The sequence below is a fragment of the Melozone crissalis genome, unplaced genomic scaffold (assembly GCF_028551555.1).
Source record: "Melozone crissalis strain CALT ecotype California unplaced genomic scaffold, PUWL_Pcris_2 ptg000002l_1, whole genome shotgun sequence".
NCBI classification, from domain to species: domain Eukaryota; kingdom Metazoa; phylum Chordata; class Aves; order Passeriformes; family Passerellidae; genus Melozone; species Melozone crissalis.
Window position 1 is genome coordinate 399,233 of NW_026535780.1, and position 25,935 is coordinate 425,167.

A 25,935-nucleotide genomic window follows, 5' to 3' on the forward strand; every position below is an offset into this window, starting at 1 on the left:
GGCTGGAGCTGTGCTGAGGCAGGGTCTTGGTTCCCTTCCCTTGTGTCTTCATGGAATCTGGGAATGGTTTGGGTGGGAAGGGATCTTTCAAGACCCTCTCATTCCATCCCCTACCATGGGCATGGAGACCTTGCACTATCCCAGGGTGCTCCAAGCCCCATCCAGCCTGGCTTTGAATTTTTCCAGGAATGAGGCAGCCACAGCTGCTCTGGAAAACCTGTGCCTCACCATCCTCACAGAGAATTCCTTCCCAATATCCCATCTATCCCTGCCCTCTGCCAGTGGAAAGCCATTCCCCCTTTTCCTGGCACTCCATCCCTTGTCCCAAATCCCTTTCCAGGTCTCCTGGAGCCCCTTCAGGCACTGGAAGAGCTCCAAGGTCTCCCTGGATCCTTCCCTTCTCCAGGCTGGACTTTCCCAGCTCTCCCAGCCTGACTCCAGAGCAGAGGGGGTCGAGTCCTTGGATCATAGTGATGGAATCACTGTCCCTGGAAGTGTTGAAGAAATGTGTGGATGTGGCATCTGGGGACGTGGTTTAGTGGTGAATGTTGCAGTGCTGAGTTAACAGTTGGACTTCATGATCTTGGATGTATTTTCCAACTTCAACAATTCCATGATTCTGGGTTTATCTTCCCTCCATCATCCCTCCTGGGTTAGCGGGCATGAACCAGGCTCCCATATGGCTTGTGAGATTTATGGAATTCTGCAGGACTCATACCTGGAGGGTTTTTTTGGAGGAGGGGGTGGATTGTAGCCTTTTCTCCATCCAAAATATGTATTTGGTTTAATAACAAGCAAGAGCACCTGCCCTTTTCCCTGACACTATGGGAAAAACCCTGGAGTGCTGTCAATAAAAAGATTCCCTGATAGCTTTGGAAAGGAAATTAAAATTTATCAAATATTTCCCCCTCCCTGTCTGGAGCAGCTCATCAGATGTGGAGGCTGGAAAAGGGAGATTTGCTGATCTTTCCCTCTCCCACATTGACATCCCTAGGTGATCCCAAGGGTGTGACAAAGGGAATGCTCTGCTCACCTATCACTCAGGCTTTGGAAAATTAATTTTTTGTTGGAATAGCATCCAGGTGCCTCCAGAGGTTTGGAGTCACAGGAAAGGATTGAAGGAAAGTGATTTGGATTGAAGGAGGCCTCAAAGATCATCTCATTCCAGCCCTCTTCCATGGGCAGGGACACCTTCCATGAATCCAGGTTGCTCCAAGCCCAATGCAACGAGGCCTTGGCCAGATGCCATTTCCTTCAAGCTATGGTGTTGGAGAGGCACATACTCCAACATGAGATGGCACATGCTCCAGGATGATGCTCAGGGATGCAGGAGTAGCAACCTGAATGTAAAGCACTGGATCAGAGGGTAGAGATGGGATTATGGACCTTTTGGGTAAAAGAGCTTTTGTTTTCCACCAAAATTAGAATTTTTTTATTTGTTTTGCACCCTTCTTGGTTAGCACCCTTGGATGTAGCGAAGTTGATTGGAATCAGGTGACTTGGAGGTCTGAGCTTTCCTTATTATGATGTTGTTGACCTCGAGAGCTGAGGAGCCACCAATGCCAAAGCTTTCTTCTTTTCTCTTTCCTAAAAATGTGATGCAGGCTTATCTTTGTTCCTTTATGCTTCAAAACCACGGCTGAAAGGAATAATGGAATATCCTGAGTTGGAAGGGGACCCACACAAGTCAGCCAGTCCAGCTCCTGGCCCTGCACAGGACAGCTCATGAATTCCACCATGTGCTGAAGGACCTTGAATCAAAATTATTCCAAAGTTCTCTGGTGTGGTGCTTACTTGGGATTCTCTAAGGAGGATTTGCTCTCCAGGTAGCCAATGGGAATTTCCTTTTTGTAATCCTGTCTTCCACATCATAAATTTCAGTGGCCTAGTCCCCATGTGGATTTGATCCAAGAGAAAGTCTTGGCATTGTGTTTCCATGATTTAAGATCCCTCTCACTGCACCCCACCCTGAAGAGGATGATTTTTGAGAATCAGATCTATGAGAAAATTCCATCTCTGGTGCAGGAATGGTGGTTTGGGTCATCTGGTCTTATTTAAGCCCTAGTCGTCAATCCCTTAAGTTCTGCCCATGGAATGGGATGGTGGGTAGGGTTTGGGTGCTTCTTGGTGCCATCCAACCCCACGCTGAGCATGGAATGCTGTTGGAATCTTTCTCCTCCAGCACAGCTGAAGCCGTGGCCTTTGGGGAGGTGGGAGAGGTGGATGAGTGCCAAGCCCATCCAGCTGGATCACCCAAATGGGCAATCCAAGGAAATCAACCACATGCCCTGATGCTCATGCACAGCTTAGGCTGTGAAATTCCTTATTTATAGGAACTTAACGGATGCTGTAACGGCTTCAAGCAGATGAACGCATTTCTTTAAAGCAACAGCAGCATTCTTCCTCCTCGAGGGGGAAAGTTTTAACTGAAAGAGGGAAGATTTAGAGCGGAAATAAGGAAGGAATTCTTCCTTGGGAGGGCGGGGAGGAGCTAGAATAGAATTCCCAGAGAAGCTGTGGCTGCCCCATCCCTGGAAGTGTTCAAGGCCAGGTTGGACAGGGCTTGGAACAACCTGGAATAGTGGAAGGTGTCCCTGCCTGTGGTAAGGCTTTGGAACTGGATGATCTTCAAGGTTTCTTCCCACCCAAACCATTCCAGGATTCTCTGAAGTTCCTTTGAAGGGAAAGAGCTGGGATAGAAACAGCACTGCAAAGACCGCACACGTTTTCCTCTTCTTCCTTCCCATCCATCCCGAGCTTTGTCGAGCGACGGATAAAAAAAGGGGGGAAAAAAAACAACCAACCCACCCACAATAATCTATAGCAACTGTCAGCCAGCAAACTACTCCCATTTCATAGGGATAGGTTGGATGTCAGCGCGGGATCGATGGCTCTCGCGCCGTAATTATAAAAACTGGTGGGTTGTGTTGCTTGAGTGAGTTTGGGAAGAGTAGGGTCTCAATCTTCCCTCTAATGGGGCTTTGGCAGTCGGTGGCGCAGCGGCTTCGTCTTAGTCTGACAGTGTTGTCATTAAACACCAGGTAGCGTGGAACAACAGGGAACACGGCTCCGGAGCGGCCGGGAACACGCGGCTTTGACAGGAGTGATTTGTCATCAAGGAGCTGCCCAAACTCCTGAGCCTGGAGTACGGGCGGCTGCTTAAAGTGACTTATTGCCCCTGTCGGCGGCTGCAGTTGTGATTTGATAATCGGTAAATGTTTGTCAAAGACGAATTCCCTCCCTGATGCAGTGCAGTGCTGGAAAAGCAAATGAAAAGCAGGGGGGAAAGAACATATTGGATGGATTAAAGACTAGGGTAGGATAAGGGTGATGGAAACGACAGGTTTCCCTGTTAAACTTGGCTTCCTTCCTTCGGGGAGGTGGAGTGTTGAGGTTTGGGATACTGAGATGGGGACTCACTATCAACAAACTGGTGTTGGGGGACTGGGAGTGGTGCAACATTAACTCAATTTCAGGAAAAAATTCTTCATGGAAAGGGTTGTTAAGCATTGGAAGGGGCTGCCCAGGGAGTTGGTGAAGTCCCCATCCTTAGAGGTGTTTGAGGAATAACTGGATGTGGCACTCAGGGCTCTGGTCTGGGTGACAAGGTGAGGATCAATCACAAATTGGACTCTATGATCTTGAAGGGCTTTCCCAACCTTAATGATTATGTGATTATAAGGAGTGGTTTTTCTTCAGGTTTCAAAGGTGCTGGAGCTGTGCTTGGTCTTGAGGGACTATAGACTGATGTGGAGCAATGGTTCTCCTTTTCTTAAGCACAGGGAATCATGGAATAGTTTGAGTTGGAAGAGACCTTAAAGATCATCTCATTCCATTGTCGGGGAGCCATTGTGGTGTATCTGACTTCAGCTCCATTCTCCTCTGTCCGGGAGGTTTCAGGAGTGTTTTTTTGATAAGGAAAAGAACATCTTGGTTCTTTCTTTCCGTGGATGTGGTGCTTTTCTGGCTTTTTGGCAAATAGTTCCCTTGGCAAACCCATGTGCACCTACTCAGTGGTTACAACTTGTAGTAGAATCCCTTTGTTTCTTGTAGGGATGGATTTTGAGCCTGTCCATTGCCTGCTTTATATCAAAGTTTAGAAAGGAGAATTAAAAGGAGCTTAATGAACCTTCTGCCTGCAAAGTTTTCCTCCCATCTCCCTGAGTTTATCCAAGTTCCTCTGCTGAATGCCAGAGTCAGGTCAGGTTCTTTTTAAGTGGATGCTTAGAAATCTAAAAGCTGGCCTTCTGTTGGATAAGTGGCTTTGAGGGTGGGGAATACCTAAGAGATTCAAATTTTTCCTTGTTAAATTTAAATAAAATAAAAAAAATAATAAAGGAAGTCAATCCTAAAGCACAAATGCAAATGGAATTCCAGCCCGCCGAGCGCTCCCGTCGTTTCCCGAGGCAGAGCCACCTCTCCCCGTGCCACGGTGAGGCGTGAACATGAGATCCCTGAACCCATTTGATTATAGCCGGGGTTTTTCTGGTGTCTGAAGTGCTGGAAACGATCAAGAGCAGGAAAAGTGGAGTGATTTATTAGACTCATAAAAATTCATACTTTGTTATTCCAGTTGTCTTCCATCTGCAGCTTGTTAGAACGAGCACCCCTGGCAGCTCCCGCCGCGAGGCCGGGGGGAGGAGGGCATTTATCAGCTTTCCTCCTGCCATCCCACTCTCTCATTTAGAGGAATGGATCCAGCTCCTGGAAACACATTAATAATCATTCACCGAGGGAAGGGGGGAAGGAAAACCCACCACCCTCTTTTGTTATAATAATAAGGGTTGTGTTTGAACAAGGGCCGACGCTCCAGAGACCCATTCAGGCTCTTTAACACAGGCTGGAGCTGGGAAAACGGTGTTCAGAGCCTTCAGTGTGACCTCCTCTTGCCAATCCTGGTGGATAATGTGGGCTCTCCTTATCCTTGGAAGGCTCTTCCACTCTGGTGATGTTTGGAAGGGCCATCCTGGGGCTTTTTGGCAGTGGGGATGGGGATGTGACAGAGCTTGTGGAGTTACTGGGGTTACTGGGAGGTTGGTGGTGTGTCCTCCTGTCCCCACCAAGACCTTGTTGTTGGACCCTTCTGTCTCTGCCTCTCTCTGTATTTTGGCATTGGAGGGAATAAACCAAGATATTTGCTGGTGTTTCTTCTGTTGTGGTTGGAATATTGGTGTTGGAATTGTGGGACTGAGTGAAAGGCACGGTTCTTCCCATTATTTGCTAAGGCTTCCCAAATCACCTGGCTCTGCGGGCTGGTGGGGTTGAAGTGACCCAGACCCCTTTGGAAAATTACACGGATTTGGATAAATATAGGAAAGCTTTGGTTGGGAAATACCTCTGAGATCATCGAGTTCCAACGTTCCCCCAGCACTGCCAGGGCTACCACTGATCCACATCCCCAAATGCCACATCCACACATCCTTGAACACTTCAGCATGGTATTCCACAAGGAATGGGAAGAGTCTGGAGCACCAGGGGCAGCTGAGGGTGCTGGAGGGTTCAGCCTGGAGAAAAGGAGGCTCAGGGGGGACCTTCTGGCTCTGCACAACTCCCTGACAGGAGGGTGCAGCCAGATAGGGGTTGGGCTCAAGGGAAAGGACAAGAGGAAATGACCTCAAGTTGTGCCAGGAGACATTTAGATTGGATATTGGAGAAAAAAATTCTTCATGGAAATGTGGTCAGGTGTTGGAATAGCCTCCCTTGGCAGTAGTGGAGTTACCATCCCTAGAAGAGTTCAGAAAATATGTGGATGTGGCACCTGGGGACATGGTTTAGCAGTGGCATTGGCAGTGCTGAACAGTTTGACTCAATGGTCTTAGTGCTCTTTTCCAACCTAAATCCTTCCATAATTCCATGCTGGATGTTGTGCTATCCTGGGAACACCCAAACCCCAAAGACACCACATCCACCGAACCAGATCCACTAAGATCCATCCTGTGCAGCATCCCAGCTGCAGATTGAAGTTGGGATTGCACCAGTGGGCTGGAAAGGGAGAACAGGTCCTCAGCCTTTAGGGAGGCTGATCCTGAGTGTCTCCTGCAGCAGCATTTTTCCAGGGAGTTTCTTGTAGCTCCGTGACTTTCACGTCTGCTGCTTTTCTTTTCCCTGTCACGCTTGCTGCCAGTGTTTCCGGGCTGTTGGATTTCTCCTGGCTGTGCCATCCCCAGCTTTTCCAGATGCTCTTCTCACTCCCCTTCTTTCGTCTCAACAGCTCAGGCATCACTTTGTTCCCCCATGACATCTCCACACATTGTGGGGCTTTCCTAAACATTTGGATTTTTGAAAGGCTCTAATAAGGTCTGCCTGGAACCTTCCCTTCTCCAGGCTGGACATTCCCAGCTCTCCCAGGTGTTTCCAGAGCAGAGGCTCCAGCCCTTGGAACATCTCCATGGACTCCTCTGGACTCACTCCAGCAGCTCCACATCCACATCCATCCACTCCAGAGCTGGATGTAGAATTCCAGGTAGGGTCTCACCCAAGCGGAGCAGAGGAGCAGAATCCCTCCCTTTCCTGCTGCTGGAATTTTTCTCTTCAAGTTGGATGATGTTTTCCCACTCTGTATTTCCTAGAAACAAAAATTCTGTATTTTTCACCTAAACACAGGAATTTTGACCCAGGGAAATTTATTTGAACAGGATATGTGGATTTGCCCAGAGAGGTTGTGAGTCCTCATCCCTGGATATGTCTAAGGCCAGGTTGGACAAGGCTTGGAGCAACCTGGGATAGTGGCCGGTGTCCCTGCCCATGGCAAAGGTTTTGGAATAAGGTGGTCTTAAAGGTCCCTTCCAAACCAAACAATTCCATGAATTTAATACTTTGCCTGATAAAATGGGTGTTTCCTTACAGTTCATCTCCAAGTCCCAGTGCCTAACGCAGCCTCACTCTTAGTGGATTCTGTGAACTTCTCTTTTCCTGTGGCCCGATTGACCTAACAGAATTAGCCAAGCAGATTTGGTATTAATTTCCCAAATAGTCCCAGCTGAAAGCAGCTGCCATGCTAAGCAAATTTTCCAATGGGTTTGGGGCTCTCTAAAATGTTCCAGCTCCAAATCCCGCCCTTCTCCCGTCCTCTCAAAATGTGACAACCCGGAGCAGCTGTCGTGCTCCGGGTCCCAGGTAAAGCAGTTTGGATCAATTGGATTTATTTCCTATTAAGCAGCAGTTCGTGATCATAAAGCATCGTTTACACGCTGGCATAAAGAGCCGTTGCTCTTGAAAGAGCTCGGAACTGAATGAGTGTGAAAATTAAATTCCCCTCTTAAACCCAAGGATGGTCCTTTTGGAAGCTGATTCCAGTCGCAACATAATTAACCTCTTGCTGTGCCATTCTGTGGGAACATATTGAACCTGCTCCGGGATAATCATCCCTAATACTGGTGTCTGCTTTCACACTGAATTCCTAACAGCATTACAGTAATCCCAAAGCTTTTGTTGACTCCAGGGACTTGGCCAAGTTGGCAGCCAGGACAAAAGGTGTCAGAGCCACGTGGCTCAGGGGTGATGCCATCGAGGTGTGATGGGATGGGAAACACCAGAACCATTTGCTTTTGGCTGGAGGAGTTGTAGTGGAACTTTATTCATGTTTCTTGTGGATTTATGCCTGTTGAAGGTCATTTCCATATGCTTGGAGCAACTTGGTCTAGTGGAAGGTATCCCTGCCCATGGCAGAGGGTTGGAACTTGATGGTGTTAAAGGCCCCTTCCAACCCAAACCATTCCATGATTCTTGTTTTAGCCCAAATTCTCCCAGTCTTTTTCAGTTTTTCCCTCCACTGCTCTTCCCTTCCCATCCACAGTTTTTCTCATCCAGGGAAGCAAGTGGTGTTGGGGATAATCCCCAGGAGGTTTGGGTGTATTCCCACCTCTGCACCCAATGATGAGCTGAAGTCTGAGACTGGAGAAGAGAAGGATTCAGGGAGACCTTAGAGCCCCCTCCAGTGCCTGAAGGGCTCCAAGAGAGCCAGAGAGTGACTTTGGACAAGTGAATGGAGTGACAGGACAAGAGGGAATGGCTTCCCACAGCCAGAGGGCAGGGACAGATGTGATATTGGGAAATAATTCTTCCCTGTGAGGGTGGTGAGGGGCTGGAATGGAATTCCCAGAGAAGCTATGACTATTCCATCCCTGGAAGTATCCAAGGCCAGGTTGGATGGGGCTTGGAGCATCCTGGCTCTTGGTTGATGTGAAGGGCAGTGATTGGGATTCCCAATCCCTGTATGTGCTGTAGCAGCGGGAGTGAGGCTGATCCATCCTGGCCATCAGAGCTCCCCATGGTGCTTCTGCTGCCAAGGTTGCTCCTGGCTGCGAACTCCTCTGCTGCCCCCAAATTTGCCCTTGGACCTTCTTACTAAAATCCTGATAAGCTCCTCCACCACCTTCCCTTCATCCGTGAGGTGGGAGACGGTGTGGAAGGATCAGATCCATTAGGAAATGGTCTTGCAGGGATTTTACAAGGAATTCCTTGCCTTGACATTGGTCATCCCAAAATCCACATGATGGAAGCCAGCAGCAAATTGTTTTTAGTCAGGGATGCCTTTTCCCATGGAAAAGAGGGAAGTTTGATCCCATACCATCCCAAAGCATCAGTGGATGTGTACGATGGTCCTGCTGCAACCTGGGATGTCTGGCTGAGTATCCTCTTCCTTCTGGGATTTGAGGATAACAGTGGGTTTTGCTGAATCTTCCCTTCCTGGCCTGGAGCAAATCACATGGCAGCGGAGTCATCTTCATGTTGGGAAGGGTTTGCTTCCAGAAATTCCTTTGGCAGAGATTTTCAGTTCTTTTCGGAGCTGCTTTGGGTTCCAAGTGGGAGTTTTTTACCTCCTATCAGGAGCTGGGACATGCTGGTGGCTCCTTCACTCATGTCCTGATAGTCCTTAACCATTTTAATTTTTTCCCTCATGCCTGTTTGGAAAGAACAATTTGTTTTAGCAGAGGTTTTTTAGTCTCTGCTTTGCTTTTTTTCTGTGGGGTAGTTCTGCTTCATCCCTTTACTCTCTGCGGTTTTCCCCGGTGCTGGGGACAATCCTGGCACTGAATCCAAGGTTCAGCTTCTGCTCCCCAATTTGCATTCGTCCCTGCTCCCGTCTTGCTTCCAAGTGCTGGAAGATCAATGTACCTGTCACTCACTGCTTTCCGTCTCGCCTCCGATCAGGATTAATGGCACAGCTCGGCACTGAGCCCCGATGGAGACACACGGGAGGGGTCGTGGTGGCCAAGGATTGACAATGGGAGACCTTGTGGTGCCCAGGTCATTACTTAATTTAGTTCTTTTCTCCATTCCTGTGCCCCTACACGAAGGTTTTCTATCCCATATCCTGCTCCTAAAGCAGCAGTAATCCCTTGGATTTGGGAATCTGCCCTCCTGAAGTTCCCCTTGCTTATTTAACTTCCTTTTTCCCATCAGTATCTGAACAGGATTTACTCCACCATTATTGTGGTTTTCCTAATCCATCCTGAGCAGTATCATCTTCCTCTTGCCTCATGGATTCAGAATCACATAATCATGGAATAATCATTAAGGAAAAGAGCTCTGAGATCATCAAGTTCAAATGTTGACTCAGCACTTCCAAGGCCACCACTAAACTCTGTCCCCAAGTGCCACATCAACACGACTTTTTGGGACATCTTTCACTAGACCAGGTTGCTCCAAGCCCCATCTAATCCATGGGCAAGCACAACTTCTCTGGGCAACCTGTGCCAGGGCCTCCCCACCCTCACATGGAAGAATTCCTTCCCAATATTCCATCTAACCCTGCCCTCTGGCAGGAGGAAGCCATTCCCCCTTGTCCTGTCGCTCCAGGACCTTGTCCAAAGTAATTTTCCACCTTTCTTTTAAGCCTCTTTTAAAAGAAGGTTTCTCCAGGTGAAATATTCCAGGAGCAAACTCTTTTTGTGCCCTCCCTGCTTCAGCTTCCCCAGGGGGCCAATTCCTGGTACTTCTCTCAGGAAAATAAGAGAAGAACTAAGGACCCTTGCATCTCCAACCCCTTTCCTAAGGGATGCGTGTGTGGTGGCTCCTGGATCCTACCTGCTTGAAGCACCCTGGCAAGATAATTTGGCAACAAATTCCCCATCTCAAGGTCAGCATTGGACAAGAGGAAACAGCTTTAAGTTGTACCAGGGGAAGTTTTGTTTGGATATTTAGGAAAAATTTCTTGACTGAAGGGATGCTTGGGCTGCCCAGGGAAGTGATGGAATCATCATTCCTTGAGGGGTTTAAAAGCCCGTGTGGATGTGGCACTTGGGGACATGGTTTAGTGGTGGCCTTGGCAGCACTGGCTTGGTGACCTTAGAGGTCTTTTCCAGCCTTAACAATTCTACACTTAGAGTTTACACCAGGAATTTTTTTTTCCTTGGGAACAGGAGGCGCGAGCGGCGCCCGCGGGATTCGCGGCTCCACAGAAAGCCCCGAGCTCAGCAGCGCGCGGCCCTGGCTGATAAATGATGCTCATATCCCATTCGAATATGATGCAAGCAGTTTTTTTGTAGTTTGTCTTCCATGGCGGTAGTAAAGTTTTTAATTAGGAAAGCTAATGAGATCGATTAGTCATTAGAAGTGACCTCTGGATCGCGGCGAGGAGTGGGGATGTGTGCGCCGGGCTGATAACGGGGGACGCTGGGGTATTGTTTGTAATAAAAGCGTGAAGTGTTTGATTTGAGTGAAATGTGCCACGGGGAATACATCACGCGGAGAGGAAAAAATTACAACCCTGGGAGCCTGTAATGAAGGGAATTAAACCAACATCCTGTCTAAATAACATGATTATCTACACAAAACCCCTCAGCTAGCAAGTAATAATAGAAAACGGAGCTCTTCGGAGAGGCTCTTTGAGGAGGTGGTTAATGCTGGAGTCGCGCATCAGGCACTTTCCAAGGAGCAGCTTCGGAATGAATACACCATCCAATTACCTCTGGGAATAGAGTTTACCAGGTGCCAGCCTGTTTTGGGGAAGGAGGAGGAGGAGGGGGATGCCTGCAATAATTTGGGATCTCTCTTTCTTGTCAGGCAGGAGTTTGATGCAATTCTGGGTTGATTGGAGGCAGCTCAAGCTTGTGTGGGGGGCAAAAAGATGTTAATTATGTATTCAGCAAATTCCCAGCTTAGTTATTCTGTGAGGTTGGAGTGGAGGAGGGAAAGGGGCAACTTGTGCTGTTGCTGGTTGGGGAGGATGTAGGATTGAGGCTCTCATCCCTTCCCCAGTGGGATGGAAGTGCTTTGGGTACATGGCTGGTACTGTATCCGTGTGAGGTTGGGTGCGTCCACATGTTCTGGGTGACAGAAGTGACAAAAGGCAGATTTAGGTGGGATACAGGGGAGAAATTCTTCCCTGCAAGTGTGGTGAGGCCCTGGCAGATGTTACCCAGAGAAGCTGTGGCTGTTCCATCTCTGGATGTGTCCAAGATCAGGTTGGACAGGGGTTGGAGCAGTCTGGGATGGTGGAAGATGTCCTTGCCCATGGCAGGGGGTTGGACTGGATGGTCTTCAAGGTCCCTTCCAACCCAAACCATTCCATGAGTTTTCATTCCATGAGATTTCAGGTCAGTCCCACCATCACCATAGCTGGGATTTCATCATGTGTGTGGTGTTGGTCCCTGCAAGGGGTTAGCACCTCTGTTCTTTTGTTGTTCCTATTTTCTTGTCCTAAATGCAGTTCCCTGAAGGAAAAAACTCCGAGTTTGCTGGTACTTGGGAGCAATTTTAAATGTAATTAGAGCTACTACTTTGCAAAAGCTTTAAAAGCCCACGCAGAGGTTTGGTCACTGCGCTGAACAATTTGATCTGCTACAAAAAAATGCTGGGATAGGGAAAGAGCAGTGAGATCCCATTTGCTTTCCATGTTCTTTCCTCTCTCCTTTCTTTCCTCACCTCTAAAGTGACCTCTGAAGTGCCTCACCTCTAAAGTGGCTGCAGTTCCTCTAAGTCATTGAATCATCAGATGGTTTCTACTGGAAGAGAACTTGGAAGATCCTTTAGTTCCATGATTTATCTCGTGGGTTCAGATTGCGGAACGTTGCGAGCGTCATCTTTACCACAAAAAATTCCAGTGATTTTTCTGTCATGGCAGAGCCTGGTTTTTGCCTTTTTCCATCACCAGGGTTGTAACTTTTTTTCTGAATTTCTGAATGGAAATTTGTGTTGCCTGATCCTCCCCAAAGCCAGCACAAGTCATCAGCTTGTTGGGAATGCTCAAGAAGGAAAATATTCCCTGTATGAAACTGTAAAGATGTGAATTGGTGTTGCCACTGTTGCAGGGCAATGGGGGAGCTGTTCCCACCTTTCTAAGGAATGGTGTCAGTTCTAAAATGCATTTCCTTATTTTTCCTAGTTTACCTGGCAATCCAACTTATTCTCCCTCCTCTCACAGAGACAAACATGGGGATGGGTCGAATGTTTTCAGTGGAAATAATGCTCCCACTTTTCCCCTCCCAACCTCTCCATGATTTTAATGAGAGGATCTCCAAGAAAAACAGCCAGCTCTTTAAATCAGTTATAAAACCCAGAGACCGAGGCTCAGCATGGAGTGTCAGCTTTAATTATCTGGGCAGTTACAGCTGTATGTTATAAAAGTCGGGCAATTAGGTGCATTCCTGAAAGCTTGGGGAAAAAAAAGGCTCACGGAGGAAAACCACAGTCAAACACAGAACTGTTAATTGCATGAAACATTCTGCAGAATAACCCGGGATGTAGATCATCCTGCAACACAGAGAATCCAGGAATGGGTAGGGTTGAAAGGGAGCTTAAAGCTCATCCAGTTCCCTATCCATGGAAGGGACCTTCCATTATCCCAGGTTGCTCCAAGCCTTGTCCAACCTGGACTTCAACACTTCTGGGGATTAAAAGTATTATGAAAACGCCAAGGATTAAAGTCAAAAGTTTATTTCCAGTGTGGATGTATGTTGGGACCAAGGTGTTGTTGGTGAATCCATAATTCCTGTGGTAGTGTTTTGCTGATGGGCTGGTGAAGCCAGTCCCAAGCACATCAAGGCCTTTCTGTTACCATCAGCTGTACTGACCCATTCCTGAAACTTCACCCCTTTTTTCAGGTGCTAAAATGTTGGATATAGGACTTGAGTTGGATGTGGGACCAATGGCCATTGAACTTGATGATCTTAAAAATTCTGTGATTCTGTGAGAATGTCAGTGAGATCCCTCCTGTGCCCATCCACACCTGAATTTCAAGCCTGTTTTTCCATGTTTTGTCTCCTAGGATCCAACTTCCACTTTGTAAGGAGCCCCCCAGCCAACAAGGTGATAAAGACGCGCTACAGGATCGTGAAGAAGAACGTGGTGCCTCCAGCCTTATCATCCTTCACCAGCCCTATTCCCACCTGGAAAACCAGGCGTCCCATTACATCCAGGTAATTCTGCCATCCCTGGAATGCAGCTGGTTGGGATGTAGGAGCCACGGGAACTCCCACGTTGGCTCCGTGTTTTTCTGTCGCATCTTCACCGTTTAATTTCTCTCTTTGTGTGGCCTACTCTGAGTTTATTGACTTAAAGTGTAAAATCATATTAGGAATTGTGTTATCCTGAGCTGGTGCCAGCAGCTTATGCCTTTGGCTTCCTATGTATTCCCTCTTGGAATTAATTGTTTCCATGGAGCAGTTAAATAAGCTGAAAAGAGGATGAATAAACGTGTGGATGTTGATGATGAAGGGGAGCACGTTGAATGCTCCAGACTTCCACGAGGATGTAGGTGCTCTCCCAAATTCATTTATTCCCAATTATCTGGATGGGTGAAACATCCAGAAATATTTTGTCACTGCCTAGAGAAGGTGCCATAACCTTGAGTTGGAATATTCCTAAATCCATAGAGGTGGAGATGTTTCCATGGAGTGTCTCAGAGGCCAAGACAAGACCTGGAGCTTGTGTAAAGCAGAAAGGTTGTTAAAATAATTGATTCTTTAGAACAAGGTGTGATTAGAAGCTATGGGTTTGGTGAAAGTACAGATTTTGGCTATTTTTAGGTCAGGAATAGCTTGTCTTCCCACTGAAATGCCAGTAGTCATGGACAGTATTTTGGGCAAAGAGAGTCTGTTCTGCTCTTCTCTGGCTTTGTTCTCCCTGCTCCAGGTGGATTCCTCCAAAAGTCATTCCCTAGCAATGCCCTGAGGATTGGTGGCTTTTGTGGTCGAGCTGTGGAGGGACAAAAATAATGGTGGTTCTTTTTAAAGCCTGACTTTGCCTGATGTTTCCCTTTAAAAGTGAAGTTTGGGATTCTCAAATTGGTATCTGAAGGGAGAGTTGGTTTTGGAAGAGTTCAGGGTGATTAGGCAAAGTATGGGATAAACAGAGAGATTGGTAAGAAAGTTTGGGTGAATTATTTTGTGTATTTTCCAAGCTCTTGGTTGAGAAACTCCACATCTCTTGTACTCTCCTGGTCTCAAAGTATGAAACCATTCCATTCTTCCAGTATGGAAACTGGGATCCTTTTGGGCTCATGGTCAGCCTTACCTGCACCAATGCCTCCTTTGTCTTCACATTCTGCTTTTTCCTGTGGTATTTTCTCATCTGGGCATCATCCCTGAGATCCACAGGTTTTGTTCTGGGTTGCCACCTCCATTTGCACATCCTTGGGACCAAATTCCTGCATTTCCCTGTCCAGAAACAAACCATGGAATTTTTTGCCTGCTCCACCATCCTGCAATTTCATGGAATCAGAAGATGTTTGGGTGGGAAAGGACCATTAAGATCTTTGAGTTCCAACCCCCTGTCATGGGCAGGGACACCTTCCACTGCCCCAGGTTGCTCCAGCCTGGCCTTGGATGCTTCTAGGGATGATACAGCCACAGTTTCTCTGGTAAAACTGTGCCAGGGCCTTATCACCCTGGAATTGTCCAGAGCCAGGTTGGGTGGGGCTTGGTGCAACCGGGGATAGTGGAAAGTGTCCCTGCCCATGGCAGAAGGTTGAAACAAGATGATCTTGAAGGTCCCTCCCAGCTCAAATGATTCTGTGACTTTGACCTTTAATTAGTAGAAAACATCTCATCCTCCAGCTGTTGGACTCAGCTTCTTCTCTCACACCTTGTTACTCCAGATCTGGATGGCTGATCCATGCTGTGAATCAAGGCAGGGATGAGCTCTGGGCATGGAATTCAGAGCAGGAACATTGGGATCTGTGTGGTGGCTCTTGCTCAACCCAGTGGTGATTTTCCAAGGAACAACCTCGTGCTGCCGCGATTGGCTGAGAGCTCCCACTTGTAGGATCATTTTCTCTGTATTAATCTCCGACTTCATTAAATTGGTGTAGTTTAGATCTTACAGCTGCTTCAGACAAATCTTGATAAAATGCCATCAGCAAATTAAAACAATTATGTTTTAAAGAAGCCATAAATCTCCATCTCCCAATTACCTTCGTTGGGGGTGATTAATCATCTGGCCTGTCTGGAGGAAGCACATGGCAAATGCTTCTCCTGGAGTTTTTATGGGATTTTTTGCTTCATCGTTCCTATCTTGGATCTGTCACAAGCAAGACACCAGGATCTGCTTTTTTCCTGATTTTCTTTGCTCTTCACAAAACAAGGAGAAGCTCTGATGACTGTGGGACACCCCTTTAGTCACCTCATTTTTATTTTTCATACTGAGTAGTCAATTATTTTTAATATTTCTGTTTTTCATTGTAATAATTACAATGTTTTTACAATAATTTGATATTTTTAATACCCTTATCCCCTTAAGCCAGCAGGGGGATGTCACCTGGTGTTGCTGCCCTCCAGTGCTACTCCCAAGCTGGTTCCCAACTGGTACCAAGGAGAAATTTCTTCCATGAAGTCCAGGTTTTTGGGTATCTGGAAGTAATGTGCCAGGGTTTTATTTTGCTGGGACATCCAGGATGTCACCCCTTTTGCCAGTAAATCCTCAAATCACGAGACTAAGATGAAGAGGGATGTGGCTTTGGGAAGTGAGTGACAGGGAGAGTTGCTGGAGGTACCTGATGTCAGTCCCTTGGGAATGAATTCCATCCTCCCCTTCTTGCTGGGTTGCATAAAACTGGGCCCTGCTGCTGACTTTTCTTCGAGGCGATAGGTGGGAGTATATTTTAAATTAATTTTACTCCACTTTTTGTAATATTTTTGTTTTAAATAGATTTATAAGCAACTCGGGGCCTATTTCTCCAAATTTATGAAGATAATTTTCACTCTCTTGATAAGGTGAAATTTACACCTGCTATTTCCATATTAATTCACATTGCTAAGTGGATCTAATTTTCTTCCGTTCTTCTATCTGGTGAGTGTGGCCTTTCCTAATGCAATTTCCCCCTCACTAAATCACTGTGATCGGGAGTCATGATCGAGTTAAATTAACTTAAATTAATTTACTTAATAAGAGCTCCAGATCATTGTGAATGAGGTTAAGATTTATTGATTCTCCTTTTCACTCCTCCCCCTTATCTCCCGCGGCTTTGCTGGGAGCGCCGCTCACAAGGGCTGTGATTTGCTGGCTTTAAATTTCGGTCGCTCCTGGTGACGTTGAGGTTGATCATCTCTTAAAAATCCTGGAGGGAGATGTCCTCTCTCCTCACAGCCTCCCTCTGCTGGGAAAGGGATGAGGGATTTGCCATGGAGGAGTTGGGATGGATGAAGTGTTGCACTGAGATTTGAGAGTGATGCTTCTCCTGCTTCCAACATCTTTCCATGGTCCATGTGGACGTGGCTACCAAAAAAATGGGATGCCCATATGTTATAGAGGCAGCAGAAGAATTCTGGGGTTGATGATCAGAGAGATGGAGCACCTTTCCTACAAGGAAAGGCTGAGAGGATTGGGATTGTTCAGCCTGGAGAAGAAAAGCTTCAGGGTGACCTCAGTGCAGCCTTCCAGTGCCTGAAGGGGCTGACAGGAAAGATGGAGAGGGAATTTTTGCAAGGAATGACAGGGCAAGGGGAAATGGCTTCTCACTGAAAATAAGTAGTGTTAGATTGGATATCAGGAAGAAGTTCTTCCCTGTGAGGGTGGTGAGCCACTTGCACAGGTTTCCCTGAGAAGCTGGATCCCCAGGGTAGAGATTGCAAAGCTTTTAGAGCTCAAGGAGCATTTGGACAACACCCTCAGGCACAGGGTGGCATTTTTTCCTGCATTTGTGCAGGACCAGGAGTTGGACTAGATGATCCTTTTGTGTCCCTTCCAACACAATGGAATCCCTTCTAGGATTCTATAAACACCTTCAGAAAACTTGTCCCTCTGGAGAGCCAGAACCACTTTTAAGACATTTTTGGGAGCAGAGCCCCCTTTGAGTTGAGCTTATAGACCCCCAGTGGGGGAATGAAACACTGACCCACTTTGAAGAGTTTTGTTCTCAAATCCTGCTGCAAGTGTGGAAAACAAAAGTCACCTGTCTGCAAATAATGAGTTGTGTCTGGCACTGCTGGGGAAACTCTGATATTTCTTGCTGAAAACTTTGCGGCGCCTCTTGAGGGAGAATCCTACCCCTCCAGCACTATAAATAAGTAAAGAACAAGATAATCCAACATTTGTCAGAGAAATGCCAGCTCAGGAGAAAGGAGCTTGTCAGTGGAGGATTCACTCGTGTAGTTTAGTTTAGTTTTATTTTTTCCTTTTATTTCCTTCTCTTTTGTTCTGTTCCGTGGCCTGGAGCACGTTGAACAGATTAAGATGGAAACAGTTGTCACCATCCCTGGGGGTGTTCAAGAAATGACTGGATGTGGCACTCAGCGCTCTGGTCTGGTTGACAGGGTGGTGATTGGTCAAAGTTTGGACTTGATAGTCTTTTCCAGCCTAAATCATTCTGTTATATGGTAATTACGAGGATTTCTCCCCCAGGTTTCAAAGATCTGAAGCCTTTAGGGATTCACACTGAAAGATAAGGAGGATGATGCAGGTTTTGGAATGGGGCTCAGCCACATTGGTGGGTGCAAGGTCCACTTCTCTGGGAAAGGGGAGATACAGTTGAGCATCCAAGAGGAGGAGGAACCACCATCCCTTCCAGTCATCCTCTGCAGGAGGTTGGGATATTGTGTTCCAGGTCACTTGGACACATCAGCCTCCTTGTCCCATTCTTTCCTTTCCTTCACAGTGGGTAGTTTTGGGTTTCCAATTTCCTTTTACTCCCTTAACATCTTTTAGACACCAATTGCCAACTGATGGACCCAACTCATGATCCAGTTCAGAGAATCATGGAATGGTTTGGCTTAGAAGGGACCTTGGAAGAGCATCTGGTCCAACCCCCCTGCCATGGGCAGAGTTGCCTTCCACTAGACCAGGTTCTTCCAGTCCCTATCCAGTGTGGCCTTGAACACTTGCATGGGATAGGACCATTTCATCCATTCCCAGGGAAGCCTTCCCGATTTTCCTTTCCATTTTTCTGGCATTTCTTGAGTGCTGTAACAAGTTTCCCTATGGTAGTAATTTCACTGTCGTGAGATAATCGGATGGTACCAGGTGCCAGTCCTGGTGTGCTGTTAATGTGTAATTAACCCTTTCTCCCTAAATCCATGGGAATCTGGTGAGAATGGGAATCTTGGTTATGGAATAGAGTCCTGTGTTTCCCATCGGATGCATTCCAGTTCCTGTGCCTCATTCCCACAGAATGGTGTGGTTGACTTGCCATGGATGAAATGAATGCTAAAACTTAATATATCCCCTCTCTTTTGGGGAGGAGAATGTATCCTTGGGAATTCCAGGGAAGCTTTCTCATCCTTTCCATCTTCCTCTTGTTGTGTTGGAGACTGGAGAAATCAGGGTCTGCAACAACTCATCCACCATAATCCCACTGATGGACAGTAATGGGTTAAACCAGACTAAATCCATCACTTCTGAGCTTTTTGGTTGCACTCTGAGGGTTCCTAGGAAGTCCATCCATTCAGGAAACGGGATGGGGTCATCCAACATCTGTGACTCCTCTGGGAGCTGTTGGGAAGTGCTTGGGATACGTTGGTTGCTCGTTGTGCAACCCAGTGTTGGATTGGGGTGGTGGTGAGACCCTGGCACAAGCTGCCCAGGAAAGTTGTAACTACCCCATCCCTGGAAGTGTTCCAGGTCAGATTGGACGGGGCTTGGAGCAACCTGGGACAGTGGAAGGTGTCCCTGTCCTTGGCTGGAACTCGATGGTTTTTAATGCTTGTTCCAACCCAAACTGTTCCAGGATTCTTTGTTCACAATCCTGGATGGTCAGCAGCTGGAGCTGAGAACAGAGAATCGAGTGTGGGGCTGTAATTCACAGTGGATGGAGCAAATCTACATTTTCTGGGGTGTCATCTCAAAAGTTGCGGAGAAAACAGGGAAAACTGTTAACGTCGGCTTCCACGGCGGAAAATTGCCGAGCACTCCGACGGGAGAGGCTTTAATCGACGTTCCCATATATTGTGAGCAGACAGGGATGGGCATTTTAAAGATCTCAGCAAATGCTGTCTTTTATCCTTGATCCATTTATTTTTTCCACCAGTCTATACCTTCTAGGGCCCAAGAGGTGGGATCCCAACCTCCCAAAACCAGTTTGGAGCACATACTGTATGGATGTTCTGAGCCAGATGCTGTTTTAAGTAGTGCAAGTACTTCAGTCTCCCAGTTTTGGGGGGTTTCAAGCACAGCTTTTTATGTTGTTTATTTAATTGGGATGGTGCTCCAGTGGGATTTTACCTCCTGGTGCCGATTGCTCCGGGATCTTCCCGCATGGAGGTGAGGGAATCGTGAGCAAAGGGCAGAGGTTTTGGGGGGTTTCAAGCACAGCTTTTTATGTTGTTTATTTAATTGGGATGGTGCTCCAGTGGGATTTTACCTCTGGGTGCCGATTGCTCTGGGATATTCCCGAACAGAGGTGAGGGAATTGTGAGCAGAGGGCAGAGGTTGGGACACCGGGAGTTAATTTCCTTTTATCAAGATGATAAAATCCCCCCTCCGCCTTCCCGGCTTTTGCCGCGTTAATCTGCGAACGGAGTCGGAATGTGACGAATGGCCTTAAAGTTGCTGTCAATTTTTTTCTTCCCAAATTCATTTGACATGAAAGTGAGAAGTAAACAGAAAGCCTGTGGTTAAGCAGATAACTTGGAAAGCCTTTTCCATCACATTTAAAAACGGCCGTGTCATGGATTCTGCGAATTGGCGGCTTCTATTTTGTTTGATTTTATTTTGTCTGTGTGGTAAATTTTCTTTTAATAATCCCGACGTGGTTTGACGAGGTTTTAGGCCTCGGATTTTTTTTGAAGGGATGTTAAACCATTCTCCAAAATGACATCTCATTAAAGTGAAATTCATCTGCTGGGATTGGAGCCGTTACAGGCAGGAGGGAACAGTAACTCCCATTTGGAAATCCATATTTTTTGTTTCTATAGGAAATACTTTTAATCCCTTTAATGAGGCTGGGATGAGATGCACAACCCGGATTGTTTCGGAGCAGCCCTGACATCTGGCCCAGCATAATCCAGTTTCTGTTCCGGACTGGTTTAGAGGCTTTAAAAAACAATGGCACCTCTTCGGGGCAAAGCTGGGGATTAATCCTCCCCGTTACTGGTGCTCCCCTCCTTCCCAAGAGACAGACACTGGGGAAAAGTCACTCCTCTCTTCTGTCTTCCTTTGCTTTTTATTTATTTCTTCTTTTTTTTTTTTTTTCTACTTCTTCTTCCCCATTTTTATTTTCTTTTCTCTTTTTCCTCTCTCATTTTCTTGGTTTTTTTCTTTCTTCCTTTCTCCCTTTTCCTTTCCTTGTTTTCCTTTTCACTTTATTTGCTTTTGCTATCTTATTTCTTTTCCCTTTTTCTAGATTTTCTCCCCTTTTACTTTTCAACTTTTTTCTTTTTTCTTTTTTCATCTCCTTCCTTTTTCACCTTCTTGCCTTTTTTCTCTTTTCCTTTTCCCCCTTTCCTTTTCTCCTTTTTCCTTTTTCCCTTTTCCCTTTTTTCTTTACTACTTTTATCTCCTGCCCTCCTTTCCTTTTTTCCCTTTTCCTGTGTTTCTTTTCCTTTGCTTTATTTCTTTTTCCTTTTCCCTGTTTCCTCTTTCCTTTTTTCTTTTTTCCAATTCCATCCTTTTTTACCTTGTTCCTTTTTTTCCTTTTCCTCTTTCTTATTTTTTCTTTTTCATTATTCTTTTACCTTCTCCCTGTTTTTTAATTTCCTTTTTTCCTTTATTTCCCTCTTTTGACTTTTTCCTTTTCCTTTTTTCTCTTTTCCCATTTTATCTCCTTATTTCCTTTTATTTTTCCCTTTTCTTCTTGTTTTTCTTTTTTTTTTCTTTTTTCCCTTCTTTTTCCTCTTTCTTTTTTCCTTTTTTCCTCCCCCCTTTTTCCCTTTTCTCCTTTCTTCCTTTTTTTTTCTTTTCTCTTTCTCCTTTTCTCATTTTCCCTTTTTCTCATTTTTCCCTTTTCCTCTTTCCTTTTTTCCCATTTTCCTCTTTTCTAATTTTCATTTTTTTCTCTATTTTCCTTCTTCCCCTTTAAATATTTTTTCATATTTTCCATTGATTTATTTTTTTCCACTTTTCCTTCTTCCTCCACTTTTCATTTTTTTCCTTCTTTTTTCCCCCTTGTCCTTCTCCCAAACATTTCTCCCAGCTGGTTGCTTTCCTACCTGGATAACTCAGCAGCAAATCCAAGTTCTGCAGCTTCCAGCAGGATTCAAGGACTCCACCACTCCTATCCCTGCCCTGACCACCCCCATTCTCCCAGTCTCCCCAGTCCTGCCCAGTTCCTGAGCAACCTTATGCTGGGAGGTTGGATTTTTCCTGCTTTTCCATGAATTCCAGGCTGCCGGCGCTGGGGGGAAGCGCTCCCGTTCCCTCCTCCTGGGTCAGCCGCAGTAATCGAGCTCCACTTCGGAGGAAGTAATGAAACCAAAATAAAAGCGGGACTCAGGGGTTAATGACCAGCTCTAAATGCACATGAACATCCTTAGGAATAATGGGATTTTCCTTTTTTAATTTTGGTTAATGGAGTCGTCACGTTTCGAATGGATTCCATTAAAAAGAAAACTGCCACATCCGATCGCGGGGACAGTGAGGGGTTATTTACTCGGCAGGGTGTTGTGTGGATCTTGGATCAGCTCTTCCCTGGAGCCTGGAGTATCCTCGTTGGGAAGCCCAGCATTCTGTAAACTGAATTTTTCTTCCTGGGAAATCTTGCAGCTTCATCCTGTGCTGGAGCTGTGTTGGATTTGATGATCTGGAAAAGCTTTTCCAACTCAATCCATTGAGAGCCCCCATCATGGCACTGGTTTCCTGCTGCATAAGATGTTGGATTTGCTGCACCCATTGGCATGAGATCACAAAATCCCAGCATCATTTGGGTTGGAAAAGACCTCCAAGATCATTAAGTCCAACCTGAGACTGATCTCCACCTTGTCACCCAGACAGAGCACTGAGTGCCACATCCAGCTGTTCCTTGGACACCTTCAGGGATGGTGATTCCACCACTTCCCTGGCAGCCCATTCCAATTTTACTCTTTTTTTGTGAAAAAATTCCTTCTAAGATTCCCAAGTTGGATGGAAGTCATCTGGAAGTCATCCAGTCCATAACTTGGATAGCATAATTGGAGTGTCTTCCTTCTGCCTCATTTCCCCCCATCCCAAACCAACTTTGATGGTGCAAAATCACTGTTGGAGAGCACGGTGCCACCATTCCCAACTGGAATCAGTGGCATCCTCAGTGGGATTTTCACCTGGGTCAGGACAGAGTTTCAAAATCGGTCTCCTGAGTGAGACTTTTTCAGTTGTTGGGCTTCACAGATCAGTCTTGGAGGTTCAAATAAACCCCTGGTAGATAAAGCCATTCCCGAGGATTTTCAGCAGCTCCTTTGGTGGACTTTGGATTGTCAAGGCCAGGCGGGAGCAAAGCAAGGGATGTGGTTTGGTTGCAATGTGTTTGATTTGCAGTGTGAATTTCGGATCCTCAGCACCAGGTGTGCTCTCTAGATCTACTCTGAAGGGTCCCCACTACTTTTGGGATGCTGTGGGTCAGGGACAAGGAGATTCTGGAGTTAGCAACCAAAGGGTCCTAGGAAAAAGATGAACTGAGATGATAAATGAGATAAAAAAGGAGACTCTGCATTCAGGAAATGCTTGTTTGCAGAGGTGCAGGGGACTCATGAGTGGTTTGGGGTGAGGAACCGTGTCCCAGTTCCATCAGGGTGCTCCACAAGCATTCCCAGCCCCCAGGGCTGGACAAACCAAATGGAAGGGGATCCCATAGGGACTAAAACCAGGCTGGAGGTCATCACCTCTGTTGTGCCACAGAGCAGAGGTGGTCATAGTGGTGCCACTCCTCAATGAGCTTCTGGGCAACATCTTCCTGCCTGGCTGCTCCCACCATTGCATCCCATGGAATTTTGGGTTAATATGTTTTCCTTAGTAGTGTTTCTAATAGGCTGATGGCACCTGCAGGGGTGGCTCGAGGAGGATTTGCTCAGGAGCAGTTTTCATTAGCCAGGATTTCTTTTCCTCTGCTTTTGTGAGGCCTTTCTGTGTTTTCCGAGTCCAGCAGCTGTCAGAGAAGAGCAGAACATATTTAGCAAGGAGCTTTAGAGGGATTAAAAGTTGGGAGTTTGCAGCTGTGGATCAGCAGTTGTAGGTCAGGGAGGGATCATCTGGGGCAGGAACTCAGGTGGGAGAGGTGAAAATGTTGGCTCAGGTAACTCAAGAGGTCTTCTTCAATGCTGGGTGCCATCTCCAGGTGCTGGGACACCACATTGGAGATGCTCCTGCTCATCCTGTGGTGGAAAAAGTCAAAAATTCTCTGAGTGCTCTGGAGCTGGGCTGGGAGAGCTGAGGGTATCCAGCCTGGGGAAGAGAAGGCACCAGGGAGACTTTAGAACCCCCTCCAGTGCCTAAAAGGGCTGCAAGAGAGCTGGAGAGGGATTTTGGACAAGGGATGGAGGGACAGGACACAGGGAATGGCTTCCCACTGCCATGGGGAAGGGATAGATGGGATATTGGGAAGGAATTCTTCCCTGGGAGTGTGGTGAGGGGATGTGTTGGAATTCCCAGAGAAGCTGTGGCTGTTCCTGGATCCCTGGAAGTATCCAAGGCCAGGTTGGATGAAGTTTGGAGCAACCTGAGATAGTGGAAGGTGTCCCTGCCCATGGCACGGGGTGGAACTGGATGGTCTTGAAAGTCCCTTCCCTCCTGAACCATTCCACAATTCCATAAAAAATGTTAATTATGGCTGTAATGATATTTTTTTGTGAATTAGTGCTCAGGGTCTGGGATGGGCTCTGGACAGTTGGGGCAGATGCCCCGGGAAGGAAGCAGAGGATTGATCCTTCCTCTTCCAGTCTTGGGATTCATCTTGTTCAAAGTCCCCCAGGGACTGAGCGTGGTTCTGTTGGGATTTGGAGCCTGTCTCTAAAATCCTTTAACCCTCTTGGTGCTGTTCCCTCTGTCCCAGGGCATCCATTTATTCCTACCCAGGTACTCCAGCATAAAATCTCTCATGGGTCCATGAAGTTCCAAGTTCAGCTCTTTCTTTTCTCCATCCAAATTCCCCAAACACCAGCTGTAATTTTAAATAAGATAAATGTTGTGGGATATTATTCACCTTTTCTAACCCTGGCTTCAACAGCAATGGAGTAGCTTGGCCAGATGAAATTTCCCTGTGGATAAAGTTTTCCAAATTGGCCACATGCTGTATTTAAAACTTTGATTTAATTTTGAAATGGTTTGGACCCATTGGAAGTGTTTTTTTTAAGGCTAATTATGCCTGCTAACAGCATCCCATTCAGAATATATTTTCCGGTGCTGGATATTTACACACTCCCTGTTTTTTCACCTGACAGTGACAGCTGTGGGAGTGAGGAATGTATTTAATTCCTAAATATCTACTCTAATAAGAGATTAGTAATGGCAGAGCTGCTTTTTTTCTACCCTTTTCCCAGATGGTTTTCCCTACAAAGGGTCATAACTTCTCCAAGCTTTCAGCCTATTGAACCCCGAAGTTTTCCTGTGCCAATTCCAGTGTGAAAGTGGGGATTTAAAAGAAAAAGCGCCCAAAAAAGGAGGAAGAGGGAAGCAGAGCATGGATGAATGGCAGCTCCACAAGGCACAAATTCCCTGAATTACTTCTTATCCCGATAAAATTGGGATAAATTCCTTTAAACTTTTCTGTGAGCTGCTGCCCTGAGCCGGGTCCAACTGGTGCCAGCATCTGGGCTGAGCTCCGAGCTGTGCCCGGGCAGGTCTCAGAGCTCAGGAATGAGCAATCCGGTTTTTGGGGGCAAAAAAGGTCACTTGGCAAGTGCTGGAGCATCGTTCTCCACTGATTAATTCTGTCCAGGCTAAGTAAACATTTAGGCTTCTTTCAGGCCGAAGGATGGATCCATCTGTTTCATCCTGGTGGGAGAAATCAGGGAGTATCCTGAGCTGGAAGGACCATCAAATCCAACTCCTGGCCCTGCATGGGAACATCTCAAAAAAAAAAGTATGAAATACTCTTAAAAATCTGGAGAAAACTCCTGGACTGACAAATGAAGAGGGATCGTAAATAAGATCTCCGAGAGCTTCATTGGGCAGCAAGATCTGTTTTCCAGGAGCTGGAAAGGACTTTATGCAATGGAAGGAAGGAAAGGAAGGAAGAGATTTGTACCTCTCTCCCATGGGTCAAATTTCACCCTTGGGCTGAGTTAATGAAATTTCCTGTTGCGTTTGTGTCTGTTGTAATAAACATGGAAAAAAATCCTAAATAATTATATATTCATATCTAAAACCTACATAATGTTTGGAAGATCTACTGGAAGGTTCCCTGCCCATGACAGGGGGTTGGAATGAGATGATCTTTAAGGTCCCTTCCAGCTCAAATTATTCTGGGGTTATGTAATCAGCTCTCTCAGTCCCTGGGTGTTTATTTCCTTCTGCTGCCTTGGAAATAATTTGAATTAGCTTGTTAATACAGACTAATATCCCTCCTACCAGGTCTGGTCTCTCCCCAGCAGAGCACTGAGATTTCCTCTTTCTACACCCAAATTCTCTGTCTGACGGAGCTTCCTTTGGGATGAA

At 46.4% G+C, this 25,935-nt stretch overlaps 1 protein-coding gene across 1 annotated transcript in view; it reads left to right on the plus strand.

The window, feature by feature from the left end:
- The window catches only part of ZC3H3 (zinc finger CCCH-type containing 3), a 128,584-nt gene that overhangs the window by 37,603 nt on the left and 65,046 nt on the right, over window positions 1-25,935 (plus strand). The window contains exon 4 of the mRNA XM_054295595.1: window positions 13,211-13,361. Coding sequence (XP_054151570.1) covers window positions 13,211-13,361 — 151 coding nt within the window. The remainder of the gene's footprint in view (window positions 1-13,210; window positions 13,362-25,935) is intronic.